The 23683-nt window shown below is 40.9% G+C and overlaps 1 protein-coding gene across 3 annotated transcripts in view; it reads left to right on the top strand.

The window, feature by feature from the left end:
* RAF1 (Raf-1 proto-oncogene, serine/threonine kinase) overlaps positions 1 to 23683 on the top strand; it is a 179303-nt gene that overhangs the window by 61087 nt on the left and 94533 nt on the right. For 2 of the 3 annotated variants that reach the window (XM_089678716.1, XM_089678715.1), the window contains exon 2: positions 19734 to 19954. In XM_089678716.1, the coding sequence (XP_089534842.1) occupies positions 19748 to 19954 (207 nt within the window). In that variant the 5' untranslated portion in view covers positions 19734 to 19747. Of the gene's footprint in view, positions 1 to 19733; positions 19955 to 23683 lie in introns of those variants that run through there. The other variant, XM_089678718.1, reaches the window with a different exon arrangement.

The raw sequence follows: 23683 nt of genomic DNA, 5'->3' as shown, positions 1-23683 counted from the left end.
CAGGGAAGCCTACCCTGCCCTCAGCTAATTACTGAACTCCTCCACTCTTTCTACCACTCCATCCCCCACAGCTATTTCCTCCTGTACCACTATCCCCCCCCCCCCTCCTAGATTGTAAGCTCCAAGGAGCAGGGCCCTCAAACCCCTCGTTTATCGAATTGTATTGTTACTGTCTCCTGTACTGTCTCCCATTATAATGTACAGCGCTGAGCAAACTGTTGGCGCTATATAAATACTGTATAATAATAATGTTGAGAAGACTGCAGATAAACAGTTACAACTTAGCAGGATATGTTTTATCTCTGTTTATCACCTGAGGCCAGTCACTTCACTGGGTATATGGAAGAGTTTACAAGACTTTAAACTGCGTGCGGTTTGTTTACATTTTGAACCCTACGTCATCCTCTGCTCGTTTTGAGGAAGTTACTTGTAAAAGTCTTAAATTGTTCTGAAAAGTAGCAATGAGTTTGGAGAAGGGAAAGATCTTTTCAGAGTGTATGTTTGTGCAGTGAAAAGAAAATGTGCAGGAAGGAAGAAATCACAGCCACTATGAATGTTTGGCAACAAAAAGATTTGCCTGTGTATGGCCAACCTTACACTGAACCCATTCTGAAATAGATCCACAAAGCAAGTCCATTTATTCCCTTGTGTTGTAGGAAACATCTTATCTGCTCAGGATATCTGAAAGAATACAAAGAAGTACAGAGATTTCTTTAATGGGTGTTCTTGTTTCTCTTGAGACACATCCATTCTGCTCTTGAGCCTGTTACTAAAAGATAAGGGTGCCAGTTTTGGCAGCTTTCATGTAATCCCTCACCATGAATAGGCCCTGGGACCAATGTGTATGTGTATACCTTTCACTTTGAATGTGTAAAATTACACTTGTCACCAGGGGCGGACTGAGAACTCATGGGGCCCCCGGGCAATAGGGGATCATGGGGCCCCTGTGTCCTTGCCCAAACTCAAAAAAGCCTATGAAAAAGGTACCAGGGGCATCTCATGGGGCCCTCTACTGACCCCGGGCCCTCAGGCAGTGCCCGAGTTTCCAAATGGCCAGTCTGCCCCTGCTTGTCACGGAACTACATCTCCTAGATGTGTCTATGTTTATATCTGCTTTTGAGCATGCTGCCAAGGAATATTGGTAGCTTTTTTCTTCATCAGCATGTCTGCTTCTATACCCCCTTTTTCTTCTAAATCTTTTCTGGTGGGATATTAAACAGTGCAGTGCTAAAAAATAGAATAAAATAAAATAGTATGACACAAATATCTAAAGTTTAAATACACATTAAGAATAGCCGATAAACCATAGAAAATATTATGACATATAAATGTTGTCCGTATCAAATGTGGAATGAGTGATATATGTCCCAACAACCATGCACTATGTATAAGTAAACAGGCTGTGTGTGAATGTGGAGGAAGGCAGCTTGTGCGCACTGAGCAATCAGCTCCAGAACAGGCTGTGTGTGAGTGTGGAGGAAGGCAGCTTGTGCGCACTGAGCGATCAGCTCCAGAACAGGCTGTGTGTGAGTGTGGAGGAAGGCAGCTTGTGCGCACTGAGCGATCAGCTCCAGAACAAACCTGTTTAAAGATGAACCATGGATTCTCTAGCCTTCATCTTCTGTAAGTGGAGGAGCCGCTTCTGGCCTGCAAATGTTTTAACTAAATTCAAGCAACCTTTATCCAAGAACTGCAAATTACAAGTAGAAATATTTGAAGAGCATGAACAGAACCCAAGGTGACTATCCCTGGGCCCAGAGGAGAGAGACATTTAGCAGACCCCCATCGAAGCTCTAAAGGGGACCTCTGGAAGTGATTTGACATCACCCTTATCCATGAGAAGAGGTTATCCACTCCAGGCTGCATCCTTCCCAGGACAGGGGGGACCTCGGGCTTATTTGATTTAGATGCGCATTCATATTGCGCCTCTGGTGAGTGTGCAATTTTACCATTTTCGTGCACGTCACCGAACTACAGGTGTCACTGGGATTAGAGAAGTCACCCGTTTTGAATATTGATACCAACATCACTTTCTGCACTTATTTGGACATTGATTGATGTATCTGTTTACTTATACATAGTGCATGGTTGTTGGGACATATATCACTCATTCCACATTTGCTACAGACAACATTTTATATGTCATAATATTTTCTGTGGTTTATTGGCTATTCTTAATGTGTATTTAAACTTTAGACACTTGCATCATACTATTTTATTTATTCTATTTTTTTTAGTGCTGCTGTCTTATGTTCATTTTTCGAAGGCTATAGGTTTTCCTTTTTAGTGTTCTATCTGCTTTCCACCCTTAAGCGCTCTCTGAACCCCACTTTTTACATTTTCTGGTGGGATGTTTTCTCTTTCTGATGCTCCTTTTAACCCAATAGAGCTTGTTGGGGAACAGAGACGTAGGTCATCAGGACAGAACAGGATGGCAGTGTTGTCTCTAGCCATCCAGCCATAAGGGTTGTAGACTGTGTTCACGGCAGCCAATATATCATAGTGGCCGCTTTTAAGGGCCTAACTAGTAATCATGTGCCCTAAAGCAAATTTTTATATTGGTCAGCAATCAGTGGCAGCCGATTTATAACGGACCCCTATTTACATCCCACCAAATATTTAACGATGGCAAGCAGCCTTTATGGTACCCCATTTACACCCTCCTAACATTGGTGGTCTATAATCTAACCTCGTTAAAGCCCTTTAAATATCACCCACCCCTGACCTTCTGTTATATAAAGTGGAACTTCACTCTCTCAGTCAACACTGACCATTTTTAATCCTTCTGCTGCCAGCATTCGTAAATGGATAGGAAAGTGAATCCATATTTACTTGTTTTAAACATTTTTGTGTTATATTTCTTCAGTTACTTCCTGGTTTTCATGCCTAGGCAAATGATGTCATATATCCAAGGAGTCTTCAGGAGGGGGGAGGGGTTTTTTTCAGCTAAGCACACCCTCCTGCCTGCATGCCTGAGCCAAGGGTAGATGAATTCCACAAAGTAAATGCTACATGAATTATTACTTAAGATTGCCATGGCCAGAAATGCTATGAGGGTGTTTTTAAGTTATTTATTTGCATGATAAAGCATGGAGACATGGATGAATGGGGGAGTTTGCTATGAATAATAAAAATGAATTGAATATTGTGTTTGGTTTGTGGTGCTTAGATGCAGTATAGTTCCACTTTAAGCAGCATTCTTTGTAACACCCCCTATTTTTTTGCTTGATACAGTTGTATTTTTAGTTCTAAGAACTTCATTGTAAGGCTGCTTTCATGCTGATCCCTGAGATATAAAAAAAAATGTAAAATACATGACCATTAAATCCAATGAGACTCTTCAAACTAGTCAGCAAGCAGGTTGTGTCCTGCTTGCTGCATTTCTGGTGCATGTTTGCAGTAAAAAAGCAACAAAACAAGAATGCACCACCCCATTGAAATAAATGGAAAATGCATAAAAAAACGTACCCCTGGTTGCATTTTAGTGCGTTTTTTGAGTCGCTTCTTTTTTCACAGGTGCAAAATGTAGCAAAAACCATGTGTTTTTACTGCATTTGGCAAGGGAGCAATGTGAAAGTAGCCGAACAGTTTAGAAAGTGCTTCTAGCTAAAAATTTGGATCACAAGCAAGAGCAACGAGTCGATAGGTGAAATATCGCTACTTTGTAACTGATCAAGATTATTATTATTCCAGGTACTTGTATATCTCCATCAATTTACGTAGCGCTTTACATACCGTATTTGCCGGCGTATAAGACGACCCCCCTACTTTTCCTGCTAAAATGTAGTGTTTGGGCTATACTCGCCGTATAAGACTACCCCTCTTCCAATGCACACCAGTGGGAGGAATAGTGCCCCATCATTGGTATTAGTGGCAGGAATAGTGCCCTATCATTAGTATCAGTGGAGGAATAGTGCTCCATCATTGGTGTCAGTGGGAGGAACAGTGCCCCATCATTGGTGTCAGTGGGAGGAATAGTGCCCCATCGTTGGTGTCAGTGGCAGGAATGGTGCCCCATCATTGGTATCAGTGGCGGGAATAGTGCCCCATCATTGGTATCAGTGGGGGGAATAGGTGCCCCATCATTGGTATCAGTGGCAGGAATAGTGCCCCATCATTGGTGTCAGTGGGAGGAATAGTGCCCCATCATTGATGTCAGTAGGAGGAATGGTGTCCCATCATTGGTGTCAGTGAGGGGTGGAATAGTGCCCCATCATTGGTGTCAGTGGGGGGTGGAATAGTGCCCCATCGTTGGTGTCAGTGGGGGGGGGAATAGTGCCCCATCATTGGTGTCAGTGGGGGGGAGGAATAGTGCCCCATCGTTGGTGTCAGTGGGAGAAATAGTGCCCCATCATTGGTATCAGTGACACCAATGATGGGGCACTATTCCTCCCACTGAGACTTGCTGACCCTGTTCTCGTATGGTGCTGCTGCAGCCAGCATATGTGGTTGCAGCAGCACCTCTACACAGAACACTTACCTGCTGCTCCGGCACTCAATTTTCGCGGGGCCGCTCGGCTCCGCCCCCTCGCCGGTGATTGGCCGCCTGTGTGCCTTTCCTGAGCTACAGTTCTGGTGGCCAATCACCGGTGAGGAGGCGGAGCCGAGCAGCCGCACGAACATCCAGTGGCCGAACTGAAGGAGACGCCGCGCTTCCTAGACCGGATCGTCGTGGGACTGGATCCAGGTAAGAGACATCAGCCCCTGCAAACCCCTGTACTTAATGCCGCAGCCCCCCTAAACATGTGTACCGGCGTATAAGACGACCCCCGACTTTTGAGAAGATTTTCAAGGGTCAAAAAGTCGTCTTATACGCCGGCAAATACGGTATATATTGTACATTCACATCAGTCCCTAACCCTCAAGGGGCGTACAATCTAAGGTCCCTAACTTACATTCATACACATACTAGGCCCGATTTAGACAGGATTGATTCTCTTTAATACAATTGTATCTCAAGTTACATGAATCATCACAAGATTGTAGCACTTTTATCAGCAGCATGTTATCAAGTATTCACTCAGCTGCTTTCACCTTTTCAGACTGATATAATGAAATGACTACTCTTTCTTAAGGCTTCATGTACACGGGACACTCCTAAACCATGGAAACTGACTGCTGGAAAACATAGGTTAAAAACCATCTGTTTAGCCGTGTTTATGCGCCTTTTGCGTTTAGAAGCGTTTTTTTAAAGATAACCTCCAGAGACCTTCCAAAATGCCCAGAATGCACTGAAAAACTGTAAAAAAAAAAAAAAAAACTATTTCAGACATTTTGAGAGAAATGGTGAGAGCAGAAGCAGAGAGAGCAGTATTTGTTGAGATTAGCTGTTTTTTTCTTTTTGTTTTTTTGGGGTGTTTGGATGTGTTCCAGCTCATTTCTGTGCAGATATTACTGCGGCAGTGTCTAACATATTTTTTTTCAGGCGAAACCTCAATGTATGGTGTACCAGGTCCGTTTGAGTACCGGGAAAATGCTTTGCATGCATTTTTCATGATGAAAAAAGGCTCTGGACAGCATCTGGAAATGGAAGAGTTAAAAACATTTTATAAACGCGGTTAGCCGCGTTTACATGCACTTGCAAGTGTGAAACGCTGATAAAATCTACTCCTGAATGCAAGTTTGGTGCGTTCAGAAAAATGGCGGTAAACTCAACTGCCTGTAAACGACATAGTGTACATGGACACATAGGAAAACATTAGGGAGAGTTCAGGGGCTGCTGAAAAAAAAAAAAAACGCAGAAAAGCTCCTAAACGGGAGTTTCAGCTGCAGTGTACACGGAGCCTAAGGCTCCATTCACATTGGTCATATGCCCCTTTGTGGCTTCACGTAGCAGCAGTGATAGCGTGGATACATGTGGTTTGTCTAAACTGAAGGTTGTGTGAGCTGGAATTCCCCTTTTATTTTGTTGATATTTCAAAGCTGTTATTTGGTAATGATTTACTTTTGGAGACAAAAGTCTCTGATGTCACATATTCCTGATCCACTGAGCAGCACAAAGGAACTGCGCCTGTAAACATTTTGTTGGCATTGGGTAAAGAAAACTGCGTGTACAGGCGTCGTTATATAAACAGTTTATCTCCACATGTCCCAAAGGACAGGCCTGAATAAATTCACAAGCGGTTTACCTGCGGTCAGCGGTGCACACATTAACTGTTCATTGTTTCACTCTCCATTCCTCAGCTGATGCTGGGCTAGTGAGCTTTGTTGGCTTGTTGTATATGAAAACATGGCTCTGTTTCACTTTAAATTGTAATCTGGAAAATGGAAATCATAATCCACCATGATTTAACCAGCAAGATAGTGAATGGACGTGATGTCTGGTACCCTCCGCAGCCAGCTTAAATGAAGAAACAGTGCAACCTAAAAGTTTAGTTTTGTGTAGTTGTCAGAAATTGGGGTTGATTTTCTAAACCGATAGACTGTAAAATCTGGTGTGGCTTTGCATAGAAATCAATTTTTTTTTTTTTTTTTTTGGTCAAAGCTTAATTGAACAAGCTGAAGTTAGAAGCTGATTGGCTACCATGCACGGCTTCTCCAGATTTTGCACTCTACAGTTTTAGTAAATCAACCCCATAGTGTTACATGATCATTCTTACAGCTTCTCCTTTTTTTTTTTTTTTTTTTTATGTATTTGGTGGTGAGATATTCTTGCTCAAATTCACAGTTCTGTAGCACTGTTGAGATAATTACATAACTAGGTAATGATGTCACCACCCAGTAACTTCCGCATAATGAAGTAAATCAGATTTATCGCAGATTCGAGCAAGAGTAACATATTTTATGATGCTTTTGTGTAAATGGCTAAAAAAAGTCTGCTACTATAAAACTTTGACATTGGGCTCCTGAAAGAAATAAAAGCACTGCAGGTTATCCAACCCACAGATGTCCACCCATACCTGAAAGGCCAGCTTTATGTGGAGATATACTGTAAATTGAACCCGTGCATTAACAGTATCAGACTTCCCAGCCCCATATGTTTTTGTTCTATCATGCTGCTTTTTTTTCAGCCATCAGGAGAGAAAGGAAATCCTTGCTTGGACAGAGAGATAGACTTCTGGTATGAAAATCTGATTGGCGCAGATCTGTCACATGCTTCTTCATACCCAGAAGTACCTGGTATTAATCCCATGTTCACATGGGTGTACACCCTTGCGAGGGTCATGTTTGCCCCCATACAGAGATGCCTTTCTACCTTTTGGCTAAGATCAAGTATTCTTATCCGTGTCCAGTAGCGGTGCTCCACCGTCATTCTGGCCTTTTTGGTAGGAATGGTTGGCTGTATAGTATCCCTGTTGGATTGATGGGGGCTCTGAAGATATCGGCTGGAACAGAAGTCAGAGCGCCCACAGGATTTTGGGCACAGGAGTAAATCCCCCAGGAAGATTGGAGAGGCCCAGTGCCACCTGAATTTAATGGGTCTACCTAGTCTGGCCATGGGCTGAGAAGGCAGGAAATCCAAGGTGTATGTGCCCCATGGTCATTGGTTACCCCTGGGGAGTTCTTGTGGGAGATCCACAATGTGAAAAGGCACATGGATCTAACATTGCTTTTTTTTTCTGCATGGTGCCTCTATGGGCTAGGCCTTTTGGCAAAGTCTGGGGCAATTTTTTTTATTTTGTTACCAGGCCACAGGTAACACTTGCATGGGCACTATTTTATTTAATTTTTCTCACTTTTTTTATTTTGCACTTTTGTCTGTGTTTTGTTTTTTTTCGCACCAGGATGAAGGGTGTGGGTCCTCAGGCCTACCCTGAAGTCTAGGGGGGAGGATGTGTGACTATTAGGTTCCTTATTCCCCTGAAATTGGGATGGTCTCTCTTTGGGAGAGCCCCTCAACTAATATTCGGTGGTCTGTTGTGGCTGGCCATGCGGAGAGGGGTCAGACAGATCTTTTTAGCTAGGTGGACCATGTTTGAGCTTTGCTCCCTGGGATGGGGGGGTCCAGGGTAAGGACCTACTCCTTCGGGGGGTGGACAGCAGACACACCCTTAAGTACACTTTTTTTGTGTGAGTGTTTCACATGAACTCAGTTGTTTTTGCACACAACAGTGGATTCAAGAAAAGAAAGAGATTAACTGTTTCAGTCAGCTAAATACATGACAGGTGTATCAAAACAAAAGTTTACAGTTCATTTACTTTAGAAAGCAGGTACAGCCTGCCTACAGGGTAGAATTGCCTATCCCCTGCCAGCCTTCTGGGATTCCTACTTTGTGGAAGCAGTGGTCACTCTGCAGAGGTCTGACACTCCCCATACTGAGTCACAGAACGTTTAAATCTGGAAGAATTTTAATGCACCTAGTTTATATTTTAGCAGATTTAAACTGAATGTTCAATTGGGATTCAAAAGATTGTAAAAGCATGCTTGACATAGCGTGTTTCCACTTTTGCACTCACATTTCAGAAAACTCCCTTATAGGATTGTGTTTCCATTTACATTACATACCTAAAAATTATTTTAGAAAATGTTTTCTTGCCTTTTAGGAGTATCTTTGGAGCAGACCTTTGGCAGACTAGAAGCTGCTGCAAACCATTTTTAAACGAGTCTGTCAAGACAAAGACTGAGGACACACCGTTTCCCCAATCATCAAAGTGACATGAAACCCTAAAATTTAAATTTTGTTTAATATGTAACATAACATATAATTTTGTACATTTTCCCCCCCAACGGTTTCCTGAGGCTGTAAATACCTGGTGATCTTGCCAGTTCCCAAGTCAGAGTGGCAACACTGTTGGTGACAATCTGCTCCCTTCTGTGTTGCCACTTGTTCTGTGCATGCTCCGGATTCTGTGTTTCCGTCAGAGAGAACCACCCCATGTGAGACTTCTTCACGTCACATTGAGGGCGGTTCAAGGATCTTGATTGACAGCATTATCTCCTTGCTTCGCTGTTTATTTTTGCAGTCTGTGTCAATGTGTGGGTGGAGCACACGATCGTTTTTAAAACGAGATCTACATTTAATTACATTATGTGAACAACAAAATTGTTTTACTAAATTTAGATGTGTCCATGTGCATAAATGAAAGCGAGCATTGCTTTTGTGCGTTTTCAATTCAATAATATTTGCATTTACAGTGAGTTTTCATTCACAGAATGCCTTGTATTTTTTTTTATTTTTTTTAATATAAGATGTTCTGTGATTGGACAAAGTAGAGGGAAGTGTCAGTCAGTGTCACAATCTCCACCTCGTCCAATCAAGGAACGCTTTGAATATATGGAAAAACATTAAGGTGCTTTCTCATAGGCAGAGGGGCAGAACAAGCGACCCTTTGTGTTCCGTGTGCAGAGAGGTAGCTGCTGGAGCAACATTTGGAAGATCACAGCTCTCACTGTATGTTGTGTGGAATACTACAGTAATTGTTTAGCATCCTTAGCGGCTTTCCAGATTTGGATACTTGCATCGAGCTAAGCAGGCCCAAGTAAGTTTGCAAAAAAGAATTCCTGGAGATCCGTCTTAAAGAATAAGTTCACGTTACACCCGTATCAGGCTGGAACATGTTATGAATAGATCGTCCCCTTCTTCCCCCCCGCTCCCCCGCTTTGACAGCCAGCGGGGGGGGGGGGGGAATCCTCTTCTCCCCCTAGCTGTCAAAATTAAAAGAAAAAAAGTGGCCGTACGGGGCTCCGCCCTCCCGGCCGCATCACTCATTCACAGTTTTGTGAATGAAAAACTAACTTTGTGGCTGTCCGCTTGTAGTTCTCAATGAACAACAAGAGCAATGGTAGTTCATTGATTCTTCCTTTCAGTATACAGTGCGGGAAAGCCAATGTACTGACAGGTCTGCAGGACACCTGCATGGCACCACTGATCTGCTGATTGCTGGTGCCATGGTTTACAGACTCCTGCAACAAAAAAAATAAAGGCACATTTTTTTTTTTTTTTTTTTTTTTCCTGGAAAAAAAAAATGTGCATTTATTATTTTTTAGCAAAAGGTAAACCTATCTATAAATACTGCATAGTGGAGGAAAACTTCTAATTGTGTGGGGTTTTTTTCTCTAATGGCAAATAAAATGTAAGCAGCAATTTTAACAAGTTATGCTATGTGAATGGGAACAGAAATATATAAAGTAGGTGGTATCCCAATTTGGCTGAAAAAGCGAAAATACACTTTAAAAGGAAAAAAAATAAACCCTTTCCCCATTTTTGAGCCAAGAATCATGGTAACAGCGAAAGTGTGAGACATAAGTGGGCATATGATGATTTGATTCATAGGTAGGGTTATGCAAAAAAAGGCAAAGCTAGCACCTTGCTATTGTATTTGTTCAAATGGTTATTTACTCTCATTTGTAACACTTGGATTTTTACAGAGCCAAGTGAAATAACGGCACTATTTTAACCACTTGCCGCTCGGTCACTGGAGATTTACTGTGACCGATTGGCAGCTGCAGGCTCAGCAAATAAATGTTGCAAGCTTGCTTCCGGGTCTGGGGGAAGCATGCACATGCCTCCTGTTGACCCACACTGTGGTTGGACACAGCAGGATTTTGTCAGCAGGTCCTGGTCAGTGATTTATTGCTGAGCCCATCTGATCGGCTGTGTCCAATCACAGCACAGAGCCTTGTGTTTACAAACACAGGGCTCTGTACACAGATCAGTGATCTGACTGTTTCTTCTCCCTGCAAATCATGGAGAAAAACCAGTCAGATCTGTTAGTAGAAGCCGCACATATTACACATGTTATATAATGTTAGGCGCACTGTTAACCCTTTTTGGTTGCCTCCTATGTTAACCCCTTCCCAGCCAGTATCAATTAGTACAGTGACAGTGTACAGTAATAGCACTGATCACTATATTAGTGTCACTATTGATGTCAGTTAGTGTCTCTCTCAGAGTTGGCTAGCACCAGATTGCCAGCCACACTGTCACAGTCCCACTAGAAGTTGTTGATCACCGCCATTACCAGTATATATGCCATAGTTTGTAGAGACTATAACTTGCACACAAAACAATTAATATACATTTATTGGGGTTTTTTACCGAACACACATAGCAGAATACATGAATACATTTTGGCCTAAATTTTGTGAAGAAATTTTATTTTTTAATTTTATTTTTTCTATTGGCTATGCTTTATAACTGAAAGTAGAAAATATGTTCAAAAAAATGTGGTCTTTTTTTCATTTTATATAAAAAAAAAAACAGTGGTGATCAAATGCCACCAAAAGAAAGCTCCATTTGTGTGAAAAAAAGGATATAAATTTAATTTGGGTACAGCGTTGCATGACTGTGCAATTGGCAGTTAAAATAGCGCAAAAAATGCCGTGGTCATGAAGAGGTAAAGCTTCCAGAGCTTAAGTGGTTAAATGTTGAAGATTGATGACAATTGTGACCCTAAAATGAATCCATCCTGCCTACTTTACCCGCCTGATTTCTGGTGTGAAATCTGAAATGGCTTTAGTCCATGTACCTACCTGAGTGAATATGGGGTAGTATCTGGCCTGCCAACGTGTAAACAAAGTGTCCTGAGCATAGCCTCTCCCATACGGCTCATAATATTCTGTTTGGTTTGTCTGTTCTGCTGTAGCAGAGAAACCTGCTTGTGATGTTTTCTCTCCAGCCTGTTTACTCTGGACATAACAGGCCACTGGCTGGGCCTATTTATAATACTGTCCTTTCAGGACTCACAGCAAGGGTCTTCTGTGCCAGAATAAATATTTATTGGTTCTGTGGCTTGCCTTTTTGCTACATGATAAATATTTGTGGGCTATCTGAAGCATTTACTGAGATTCACATGATCCAAGTTGTTTGCGCACTGAAAACTGTTGCTGAAAACAGGTAGACAAACAGTTAAATTTGGTCTTCTATGAACATGTTCTGAAATTTTCCCCAGCAAGAAGTGTAATGGTATTCTGGTTCTGGGAATGTGACTATCATTTATTTATAATGTCATAAAATATGCAAACGTTTAACTAATTGGAAGTGTCTAGTAAAAAGGTTGTCCAGTTTTAGGTAAAAGTAGAAAATCAGTTCAGTTGGCTAACAGGTATGACTCTAGAACAGCTAATGCCGCAGCTATTAGAGGACATGAACCATGCCTCCAGCTGATTAGATGCAGGCTTTGTTCAGTCGACCATTTTCTGATCGGATCCTCCAACAAGTCGGTTGAACCACTGACTTTTGTCAAATGGAGATGTACCGGCAGGGCCATACACAGCTCAGATTTCAGCAGGAGTTGGGTGAGATTAGAGCAGTGTAGGGTCAGCTTTAACCGAAGTGTACGCAGGAAAAATTCACCAAAGAGGAGCTTTCAGTAAAACATGTAGTGTTTAAGTGTATGTTACCCCAACATTTCATACTCCTGATATGTGCCTGTTTATACAATGTGCTTTGTGTCAAAAAGTATCCTGTTCTCTTTGTATTTCTTCCCTTATGTGAAGTACCTGGTGTTTCTGGCAGCCCCCAGCCTGCTTTCTTACTTCAAACTGACCATGCTAGGAATCTATCCCAGTGTGGTCACTTTTCTGGCTGCGCTGGAAGCATAGACTCTAATGGTCAGACTTGAGTTGACATATTCTCCCCCCCACAGCCATTCACTGGGAAGATCAGTGTATTGCTGTTTCTCTGCCCCCACCTATTTAAACCCCTTTATGTAGCGGAGAACAGAGCTTATGTGACACACACATGTGTACACACACACGTGTACACACACACATGTGTACACACACACACACGTACACACGTTTTGCCTTTCAGTTTTGCTTTAAGGTTCACCTTTCAGAAGCTTTAAAAGTTTCTGTGTCTGCATTACATACATTAAAAGCAGTCCTTGAGCTACAGCATGTGCCTTTGCATAGGTTGAAATGAGGTCATTGGTCTACTGCAGAAAGAAGAAAGCATTTCATTGGTCTCCTCTCCCCCCACTCATCATAATGCTACATTGTTACTTTGAAGCAATTTACAAAGGGTTGTGAAAATGTGGAATAGACTCCCTTAGGAGCTAGTGCTGGCCAGCTCAGTAGATTGTTTAAAAAAAATGATCTGGATGCATTCCTAAATGCCCAGAATATAAATGGTTATTAACATTTTACAGGTAATAACACCAGAGATTGTAAATCAAGGGAATATCCGATTGCCTCTAGTAAATCAGAAAAAGGTTTTTTTTTTTTGTTTTTTTTTCTGGAGCAAATTGGATCATGCTTTTATACAGTGGGTATAGAAAAGAATTAAATTTGATCACATTTTTATTGCTTTGTAGCCTGGAATGAAGACAGACTATTTTTGTTTTTATCCAGCTGTATTTACTCAATACAACTTAGAACATCCAAGTGAAAGATATCACACCAACATGTCACACACACACAAAACAAATTACTGAAAGGAATTTGTCCTAAAAATAACTTGTAAACTCAATCAGGTGTAGCTAATCACCTTCTCAATTGCACACAAAAGCGATTTGACTTTCAGCTGCGATCATCTGTGTTCATTTTGGTTAGCTCAGCATGAAAAGAACTTTCCTGCAGCATTTCAGTCCCTGATAGTGCAACTGAAGCAAACCATCAACTATGGGTGGCAAGGCACTGTCAAAAGATCTCTGGGATAAAGTTGTAGACAGGCACAAGTCAGGAGATGGATACAAAAACATTTTGAAGGTTTTATTTATTTTTTTATACCCACTGTACAGTTTTTTGGCCTTCCTATGGATGAACTGGGTTAACAGGGTTCAATAAATGGAGGTTTTCGATTTATTTATTTTCCATTGGTTGAACTAGATAGACTTGTGTCCTTTTTTTCAACTATGTATAGAACTATGTAACAAAGTGATAAACTGCAGCAGGGTTCTGATAGACATTTGTATATGCATACAAGAACTTTACAAGCACTAGTATTTACATTATTGTATCATCTGAGTCGGCATCTTAGTCTAGGAAGCAGATGCTGAGTCTGATTGGTTTCTAATTGATTCTCTCCATTTTGATTGATTCTGTTCTGGAAACATTGTCAGGGGAATTCTGTGATCTCTGTGAGAAATAAGACATACCTGTAATGCCCTTATCACACAGGCCATCCGATCAGATTCACCAGTCAGTTTTTCAGGGAAACCTGATTTGATGGTCCATGCATCCCTTTGGACAGGTGGATGTAAACGGGCTACATCCACCTAACTCTAGGACCAGTCCGGTGTACTAAAAAGAAAAAAAAATGGAAGGAGCTTCTTTCGCTTCTGTTTAGGTGAATTGGATTGTGGGTAGTCTGGGAGTAAACAGACGCTTGCTGTCTGTTTACACCTGCCAGCCATGGAACAGAATGGGCTCTCTCTGTGTCTGCTCTGTGGAAACACGGATGTGGCATCCACCAGCTTTGTCCTGATCAGCAGGGAATCTGTAAGCTGAAGGCAGTGGAACCTGCCCCATGGGAAAAAAAAATCATATTAAGAAACAATAATAAAAAAAATAAGCTTTTTATTTTTTTTTTTTGTAAAGGATTAACTTATTCTGGACTAGTAGTAAAAGCACTTTAACGGCCCATTTACTTTTGTTCGGTGTATTAATGCATATATGTTGTCACACTGTAACTTGTATTGCGTCGAGGCAGCCCACTGAAATCAATGGACTTCCGATGTGCCAAAACATCCAAATTGCAGATCACAAAATATTTTGCTGAAACACTTGATTTTGTGTTGCAGTGCATGTGCTTTGCTCTAGAGCAGTGGTTCTTAACCTTGTTGGAGGTACTGAACCCCACCAGTTTCATATGCGCATTCACCGAACCCTTCTTAATTGGAAAAATAAAATATGATTTTTAAAATTCAAAACATAGGTATATATTTAGGTATATATTTATACATAGGTGCACAAAATGAACAAAACCGTTAAGAACAAAACCATTAAAACATGATTTTCACACAAAAACAAAAACATAATAATGAATATTTACTGCACGAATCATATGAGTCGGGTGTGGGTCTTCACCTCCGCCGAACCCCCGAGACTGACTCGCCAAACCCCTGGGGTTCGATCGAACCCAGGTTAAGAACCACTGCTCTAGAGAGTTGGGTTTCTATTCTGTGTAAATGTCACTGTATGTAACGTGTGTTGTTGCAATATGCATCAGTTCTTGCATTTTACAAAGCATAGATGTAAAACAAGCCCTTACTTATATCTATAGCCGAAGACATTGTGGAGAAACTTCAAAGTTCACAACAGAGAAACTGAAAGTACAGCCCCCCTCCCCCCTTTTTTTTTTTTTTTTCCATTTTCCAAGGAGAACAGAAACTCGTTATCCTGGTTTTCCTTTTAAATAAACACCAGGTGCTTATAAGCTTGCTAGAAACCAACTACTACCTTACTTTAGAGTTTTTGTAAAGATTGTTGAGGATTAATTACTTTACAGTACAAGCAACTAGAGAAGTCAGGGGTGGCTGGTTTTTAAAGCCATTTTGCTGTTTGTTAAAGCAGTAGTAAAAATTGAAAAATATTGTTCCTGCAGGTAAGCTTTTGAGAGATATTCCCATAGGCTCAAGCTGAATACGTCACTACATATACATAGTGCGCTTAGTGTGGCGTGAATGCAGAGAGCGCTGTATTGCGATCATGACTGCCGCGTGCATGCATGGGAGTGATACCATTGTGGCCACCCATTTAAACAGTCACAGAGCTCCAACTCCTAAGGAGGACCGGGTGAAGATTGAAATGCTTGCAGTGGTGACATCGTGCCGCTGGAGGGCTCCGTGTAAAAGGCAAGTTTGCCATAATGTGCTAGTGTCTGGTGCATACTAGAACATTATGGCATTAACCTGCTGAGGGCTTGGCTTATTTATTTATTTTTTAAAGCGTTTACTACTGCTTTTAAGAATATGTAAATGCTTTCGACTAAGTTCAATATTGCCCATTACCTGAAAAGTGATCCATGATGGTTTGCTTTTTAGAGTGCTCCTAAGCAGCTGCTGTCAGGTGTTCTAGAGGGACTAATACGGGGCTAGCGTGCTGCAACTGCGATATTTGGCTCATGGTTGCAGTGTGGTCCCATTGACTTGAATGGCTAGGTATGACAGGTGATACCACTTGTCAACTTGCCATGCTGTGTAAATTTTCAGAGATGCAAAGTATGTGAACACAAAACAAAGTATAAATGAAATATCGCAATCCAGCCTTTAAACGTTAAAAGAACTGTCTGTATCCTTTTGGGAGCTTTTTCTCCTCAACTCCTGGTGACAACTGTCAAATTGTAGTTTTCTTTTTTTTTTTTTTTTTTTATTTCTGTCCCATTGAAAAAGGTCTTCAGGGCAAAGAACAACCTGATCTGTTCACTTATTTTGATGTCCATTTAGAAGTTCTTTTTGTTTCTGCAATCAGGGAAAAGGAAAATAAGGAGATTGTCAGTGAGTGTCTGAGCTCCAACTTCATACCATATCTTGGTTTAGGGAACTCTGACAAGCTGACTTGGCATAAAGCACTGTACATAATAACGTGTGCAAAATGACATCACCTTTCTTCCGAAATTTTCTTTCCACAGTTCTTGGCTGCTGTAGAAAGAATTAGACATCTTGTTAATGTTTTAGTTTCTATGAAAGTGTTGTCACTCTTGGTGTGTAATTATTTCCTTTTGACACTCAAGAGTTATGGCTTGTGCAGGATTTGGACAAGGTTGGGTTCAGTTTAGCATGTCACTGAAATGCTCATGCACCATGTATGTCAATACTACACAAATCTAGGCTGGACAAATTCCAGGAGCCAGTGTGACTTGCCGTTTCATTGCCAGAACCATTTTTTTTCATTTTTTTTTTCTTTTTTTCAAGCATGTTATATATTTTCTGAAATCGGAGACCTTGTGGAATGAAATGGTGGCAGTTGCATTTTCTGAAAGCAGAGACCTTGTAGAATGAAATGGTGGCAGTTGCATTTTCTGTAAGCAGAGACCTTGTGGAATGAAATGGTGGCAGTTGCATTTTCTGAAAGCAGAGACCTTGTGGAATGAAATGGTGGCAGTTGCATTTTCTGAAAGCAGAGACCTTGTGGAATGAAATGGTGGCAGTTGCATTTTCTGAAAGCAGAGACCTTGTGGAATGAAATGGTGGCAGTTGCATTTTCTGAAAGCAGAGACCTTGTGGAATGAAATGGTGGCAGTTGCATTTTCTGAAAGCAGAGACCTTGTGGAATGAAATGGTGGCAGTTGCATTTTTGTTTTATGTTACACGATCATTTTGTCATTGTTTATCATATCTATATTTAAAATCTCTGATTTTAGTGCACACAAATACAGTGTAATACCCAGTTTTTTTGTAAAATCTGAAAGATGACATTTCATTGTGTACATGGATACTAAATGCCAGGCCTCAAAATTGTGTGCGCCTATAAAACTGCAAAGAACTACAGTACCCAAAACTGACCGTGAGCTGCATATAGAAAGACTAAAGTGTATTTCCACATTTTCAGCCTAGTTGGGTAACACCTACTTTAAATTTGTTACATGTTCCCATTCACATAGCATAACTTAAAAACTAAAAGAAAAAACTAAAAAAAGAGATTGTTTAAATTGCAGCTTACTTTTTTTTTTATAGATGCTCTATTCTGGACCCTCTAACAAGAAAAAATCCTAGGTAGTTCTCCTTGTTTTTGAGGGGGTTGGGGAGCTGTATTTGCCATAATTATCCCTGTGTGTACTGTGCAGGAGTATCTTCATTGTGAATTGGAACTAGATTTGAACACTGTTTAAAATCTTCTGGCGCCGCTCGAGGCTGATTGAGAAGACTGATCAGCCTGCCGACAGAGAAATAGAGAGGGACAGCGTCCTAGGTTGCTCCAGAGACTAGGTAGTGTATGTAAGGACGGACGCCGCTCAAACCGATCCTCAGGAGTCAAAGAACACTAGCATGTGATGGATGGCCTCAACTGCCATGCTTTTGATGTATCTCGCCCCACCCACAGGGGGCATGTTCACAGATTTGAACACTGTCTGTCCTAAGGGTCAGCAGGGGCCAGACTGCTTGTGTTGTATGTTAATGAGGACAGACTTGGGACAGGTTTACTCTAACATTGTTCTAAAAACCTTGCAGTCAGCCATGACACCTCCTCTCAAACATCTAAAAGGTGAAAAAAAACTAAACAAACATGGTGTGTAAGCTGGAACACATAATGAACATACTGTATAGTGGGGTTTTCTCAAAGTTTATTGCAGAAGTTAAAATATGCTTTAAAGCGTATCAATTTAGAGCTTAATGACGGCAACTTGGAGGCTTTCTGTACACAGATGGATTACAGAACATCCCTATAAATATCATCTCATAGATTGTAAACTCTAGCGAGCAGGGCCCTGTTTCTTCTTGTACCAAATTGTATTGTAAATGTAATGTCTACCTTCATTTTGTAAAGAGCTGCACAAACTGTTGGCGCTATATAAATCCTGTATAATAATAATTTCCTGCTTGTGAGATTGGCTTACTGATTTTCCCAGAAGTCTGCACTAAGATGCAAGTCAAATTTTGGGCATCCTCTTGGTGAGATACTCCCAAAGGGGTTTTTTTTTTTTTTTTTTTTTATTTCTAAAGGGATGCAGACCTTGCAGTTTTCCGAGTTAAAACACTGAAAGTGCATCAACTGATTAATAATGAAACAGTCCCTCCCATTCAGAATCAGTATCCAAAAAAAGCATAATGGAACAAGCCGCTTTTCTTCAGAGCAGAAAAGGGTAGAAATTGATGACAGTTTGTTAAAATCCTTTAGATGAATCAGAGTAACTTGCGAGCCACAGGTGTGATAATTACTAGAGGATCGCAACCATGAAACACATAACTACAACTGTGTTGGAAATATCTACAAATATATGTTGCGCTCCTAAATACTTCTCAATAAATAATAATTAAATTATTACCATTAATAGATGATTTATGAGCACTTGGTAAAATTTTTTTTTTAGAGGAGTATTTCATGTGGAATTATTTTGATATTTATTTGGAGGAGATATAAATATTTTTTGGTATTTATACACTTTTATTAGTTATTTGTATCATAATTTGAATTAATTTAATGGTAATAATTTATTATTTATTGAGAAGTATTTAGGAGCGCAACATATATTTGTAGATGTTGTTAAAATCCTTGCAATGTACATTGATTGCCCAGAGGGGATTATTTTCTCAACAAAAGTGGAGTTGCTCTTTAAAACACTTTACATATGGGTTCTAGCAGTGTATATGGCTGTTTGTTTGGTTGATTTCAGTTTTAACAAAAGATACCAAAATCTTTTATTCTTTTAAATATTCTAGAATATTTTGCTCTCCCGTACAAGGTTGATACTATGTCACTGGAGCATTTTGCTTTGATTGAGAATGGGGATATTCACCTTTTTGTGGATTTTGATAACTATATGCTAGATAGTGGGAAGACTCCTTATGCAGAGACGTCTTCTGCTGGATCATCATTACAGAACAATGTAATTTAAAAATGCAGTTATAAAGTGATAAAAATTCTTACAGTTAGCCAGACTGTGCCTAAGGTTACAAAGTGGTGAAGGAACCTCACCTTGTGGTGCCTTCACGAACCTGTGTTGGTCAAGAAGTCAATCTGTTTCTGTGGAGCACATTGATTTTTTATTTTTTTTTGTCTAGGCTGTACACAGAGCTTAGGTCCGGTTTAAAGACTGGAAATATGATTAATGGGAGCTCTTTGGGGAAGCCGGGTATTATTTAAAAGCTAACTAATTTAATTTCTGCACTTTAGAACTTTTTTTTTTTTCCACTACTTTTTTTAATGCATGTTCTAAGGATTAATTTTCCCCTTCTCAAATTCTTTTTAGGTTACTGATTACAAATGGAGCATATTCAAGGAGCATGGATGAAGATCAGCAATGGATTTGGGATGAAGGACTCTGTATTTGATGGACCTAGCTGTATGTCCCCAACTATTGTTCAGCAGTTTGGCTATCAGAGGCGGGCATCTGATGATGGCAGGCTGGGCGACCCTTCAAAAGCGAGCAATACTATTCGTGTCTACCTACCGAATAAGCAGAGAACAGTGGTATGTTCAAAACCTAGTGATTTTTTTTTTTTCTGGTTTGTATTGTTTTTTTTTGTTTTTTTTGTTGCACTATTCGTTTTTGTTTTTTTTTTTCGTTTTTTTGTAGGTTACTAGCTTGTGATCTGTTGAATGCTGATTTGGTTGTACTCTGTGCCATTTTACATTCACTATTCATTAGAATGTACTATGCCACTTGATGTTCAGTCCTTCGATCTGGATCAGGGGTCTCCAAACCTATCAGTATGAGGGATCACAGTGTAAATTTTACAAATATTTGTGGGGTGAAAAAAATCTCCTTTTACAGTCTCTCTTACATCAGGTTCTTGATCAGTATTACCTGAGGGTCCCCATCAGATTCCCCCCCTCCCACATCAGAAGTGGAGACCATAGGCAGCCTCTGCTGACCTTATCCTAAATTCAGGCACATTGAGGAGATGCCACTGACCCTATCTGTGGGCCGAATAAAGTCTTGGAGTAGTCCATATGTGGCCCACAGGTTGTAGTTTGGCGACCTCTTGTTTGGATTATAATCATGTAGTTATTCAAAGTAAAAAAAACCCTAAAAGTTAGGAAATGAGTACAACTCTTTGCTTGAATGTTCTCTCGGTATTACAGCGGTTCTATATACCAGTACTCTCTCCTTATTTAGACTTAGATCTGTACATAAGATTATCTTTTATTATAGCTTTCAGTAGGAAAGTTATTTGAAACTGTGCTATGTATAGCAACTGAAATTCTTTGCCATACTAAATGCCAAGACTTGTGTTTTTTTTTCTTTTCTTTCTTCTTGTTTTTTTTTTTGGTGGTGGGGGGTGGCATTTGGTCCCCAAATCAAAAGGATAAATACGAGCGCATCTATGAAATAGCAGCTGAACATAAGGTACCATACACCCTCAAAACAATATATATCACAAGATGCAGCGCTATAAACTATAACATATATGCATGAATCAAAAAATCAGTCATAAATGACTGAACAGTTGAAAGTTCATATAATAGGTGACTTTAGTGCTCTCTTCTACTTTATATCCTCCTGGTGGTCAGGCGTTTGTGCAAAATAGTGCTGAAGGGGTGCACACTCACCAGAACGCACAGGTATATGAGCGTTTAGTATAGATTCCCCTTTAGGATCATCGACTGGACACGATGTGATATTAGGACCACCACTTTCCAGAACTCCTAGATGTTCCTGTAAATTCCCTTGTTGGGTGACCTGCGGACTTCTCCTTAGGATCGGTATACGATTCGTACCCCGCAAAGAGATGGGTGACTAGAATGGGTACTCCCCAAGGGAGTCAGAACAAAACGCATCCATAGTGTAGTAGGTCATTTAAAAAATTTATTAAAAGCTCAACAATCCGTGTACACGGTGGTATATAAACAATATGGACTAACCGTCCAGTGATAAAGATGACCGCCGGAGCTCCACGATGCTCCGGCGGTATGACGTCACGGCGTTCCTGGCTCCTCCTACGCGTTTCGTGCACACGCACGTCGTCTGGGGGGATATGCCACTTAAGAAATATCTCCTACTTCCGGCTCCACTACACCGGAAACTCCTCGCATCACCTGGTGATGCGAGGAGTTTCCGGTGTAGTGGAGCCGGAAGTAGGAGATATTTCTTAAGTGGCATATCCCCCCAGACGACGTGCGTGTGCACGAAACGCGTAGGAGGAGCCAGGAACGCCGTGACGTCATACCGCCGGAGCATCGTGGAGCTCCGGCGGTCATCTTTATCACTGGACGGTTAGTCCATATTGTTTATATACCACCGTGTACACGGATTGTTGAGCTTTTAATAAATTTTTTAAATGACCTACTACACTATGGATGCGTTTTGTTCTGACTCCCTTGGGGAGTACCCATTCTAGTCACCCATCTCTTTGCGGGGTACGAATCGTATACCGATCCTAAGGAGAAGTCCGCAGGTCACCCAACAAGGGAATTTACAGGAACATCTAGGAGTTCTGGAAAGTGGTGGTCCTAATATCACATCGTGTCCAGTCGATGATCCTAAAGGGGAATCTATACTAAACGCTCATATACCTGTGCGTTCTGGTGAGTGTGCACCCCTTCAGCACTATTTTGCACAAACGCCTGACCACCAGGAGGATATAAAGTAGAAGAGAGCACTAAAGTCACCTATTATATGAACTTTCAACTGTTCAGTCATTTATGACTGATTTTTTGATTCATGCATATATGTTATAGTTTATAGCGCTGCATCTTGTGATATATATTTGGTCCCCAAAGCTGTCTGTATTTTCACTTGCTGGTGTATTATTTTAACACTGTCCAAAATGAGTTTGTTCGCAAAATGGTTCAAGTAGAGTTTGTATTCAAAGCCAACTTTGAACTTGAGGATACTCCCTTGATCAGTGCCTAATATGCAAGTAAAATATCAGAGGAATGGACTTTAGGTATATACAATGAGGCAGCTTTTTGGGCACAATCAGTGGCTGATTGTTGCAGCCTGTTGGTGTGTGTGTTTTTGTGTATGGTGTAGGAACTGTGTCGGACGCAAGATCGCTGCCACCAATATGTGACGATCCCACGATCGTTGTCACCAATATGTGACGATCCCACGATCGTTGTCACCAATATGTGGCGAACGCTGCGTCAGACCCCTGACCTTCTCACCACACTCGTGACCGAAGGACTGGCCAATCTGAAACCGCGATGTCACGTGCGTAACCATGCCACACCCAGCTGCACCCTGCACACCGATTTTCCAGCTAATTGGACCACAATCTATGTACCGGCAGCCAGAGCGATTGTTACTGGGTCAGGTTAATTACGCAATTAACCCTTCACACTGCCACCACCTCCTTTTTGTACAGAGAAAGAGGAAACTCGGCAATATCAGCTATAACACTATAATGCTTGAAGTAATCATCTGTATAACACTGTCACTGCAGGCCGGTTATACAGAGGGTTAAACAAACACAGTAGTGCTCTTTTTAGAGGCAGGAATTCGTAAATTGCAATAAAGAGCTATAGAAACAGTTCAACACTTTCAGACGGAAAGATTTATTACTAAATGGTCAAACGGGTGCAATAAAAATATTTACATGAAAAAGATGTAACCAATATATATATATAAATATACAGAGAACAACAGCACAGCATAGAGATAATAGAAGAAGGTTAAAGTACTTGCCATTAAGCCTTGGATTTAAGCAGATCAAGTTTCAGAGCAGAAGGGTGCTTTGATCTCCCTCTGTTTCGATGGTCAACGGGAGAATTCTTCAACTCTTTTCTTAGGCCTGACAACCCAATTTGTAGTTCCTCAGCAGGGGTTGTCTCTGAAGTCAAGGACCAATACCCAATTTAGGGAGGGATCGTCTGGGTGTAGACCTAAACAAGAGCCAAAATCTTATAGTTCATACTTTGGCTCATAACTTTCCATATGCATAAGTGACACTCCACCTGCGAGTAGACTATTATACAGACACGTCTGAGGATTGATTAGATATTAAATATGAAATTCTACACTGAATGGTTCACGAGATCTACTTTTCTGCTTTCCTATGTATTCCAACCACGGAGAGTGACCTATCAAAATGTTTGTCTCCTCTTGGCCAATCTGACGATATGCCTGGTTTTTATGTACGTCTCTCATATTCCAAGATAAGAGACATAGGGAAAAAATGGATTTTTAAAAAGGTTATCTGGTTCAATGTCTTTTGAACTCCTGGGAAGGCTGCGTTATCTTTTTACGCGGTGTTA

This window comes from Staurois parvus, unplaced genomic scaffold (assembly GCF_062004578.1).
Source record: "Staurois parvus isolate SC_StPar_1 unplaced genomic scaffold, SC_StPar_1.0 ptg000209l, whole genome shotgun sequence".
Taxonomy (NCBI): domain Eukaryota; kingdom Metazoa; phylum Chordata; class Amphibia; order Anura; family Ranidae; genus Staurois; species Staurois parvus.
This window is presented reverse-complemented; position numbering and strand designations above follow the sequence as displayed.